At 45.1% G+C, this 586-nt stretch overlaps 1 protein-coding gene across 1 annotated transcript; it reads right to left on the bottom strand.

Annotated features, from left to right (window-relative positions):
- Positions 1-6: 6 nt before the first annotated feature.
- Positions 7-582, bottom strand: LOC109118365 (melanoma-associated antigen B10-like; the record flags this gene model as incomplete). Its single annotated transcript, XM_019209139.1, has 1 exon — positions 7-582. A coding segment is annotated over one exon (423 nt), but the record flags the coding sequence as incomplete, so codon positions are not given.
- Between the last annotated feature and the right edge of the window lie 4 nt (positions 583-586).

Genomic DNA, 586 nt, shown 5'->3' with positions numbered 1-586 from the left:
AAAAAAAGCAAAACAAAACATTTCTAAGTTACCAAAATTACCACACAGAACAGAAACACACACTATACACTATGTTGTTGCCAAACCTCATGCCACCCTCCACTAGAGAGAACATTAGCTTTTCTCTTTAAAAGGACAGCAAAGTGTCTTTGTTACACTTCACTTGGAACTAGTAAAGCTGCTGGGATTGACCTTGGAACGTGAACAGGCTGCAGCGCCTAAGCGAGCTCTAGCAGCAATTCTGGCTTGGGCTCTTTCTTCCGCATCTTTCAGGGCTTCCTCATACAGGGGTGAGAAGGAACTAGGAGCACGATTATGGATCTTGGCCAAAAACTCAAGGACTTTCATCTTGCTGGTTTCAGCGTAGGCTTTTGGGCCCCACAGGAATACATAGCGTGGAGGATCACTGTTGCGCACCTGCTGGTACTCCAGGTACTTTTCTCTCACTAAATCTCTGGTGATGAGCTTTCTAGCATCGCCAAAGAAGAAGTGATCGATTCCATCAAATATTCCCATCATATTCAGCACTTCCCAGACTTGCTCCTCAGTGGCACAGTTGCCCTTTGAGAAGATAACACCCAAGATA

The sequence above is a fragment of the Fukomys damarensis genome, unplaced genomic scaffold, assembly GCF_012274545.1.
Source record: "Fukomys damarensis isolate Sample0158 unplaced genomic scaffold, DMR_v1.0_HiC HiC_scaffold_48200, whole genome shotgun sequence".
Lineage (NCBI taxonomy): Eukaryota > Metazoa > Chordata > Mammalia > Rodentia > Bathyergidae > Fukomys > Fukomys damarensis.
The sequence above is the reverse complement of the archived record's forward strand: the minus strand, read 5'-3'. Positions and strand labels throughout refer to the sequence as shown.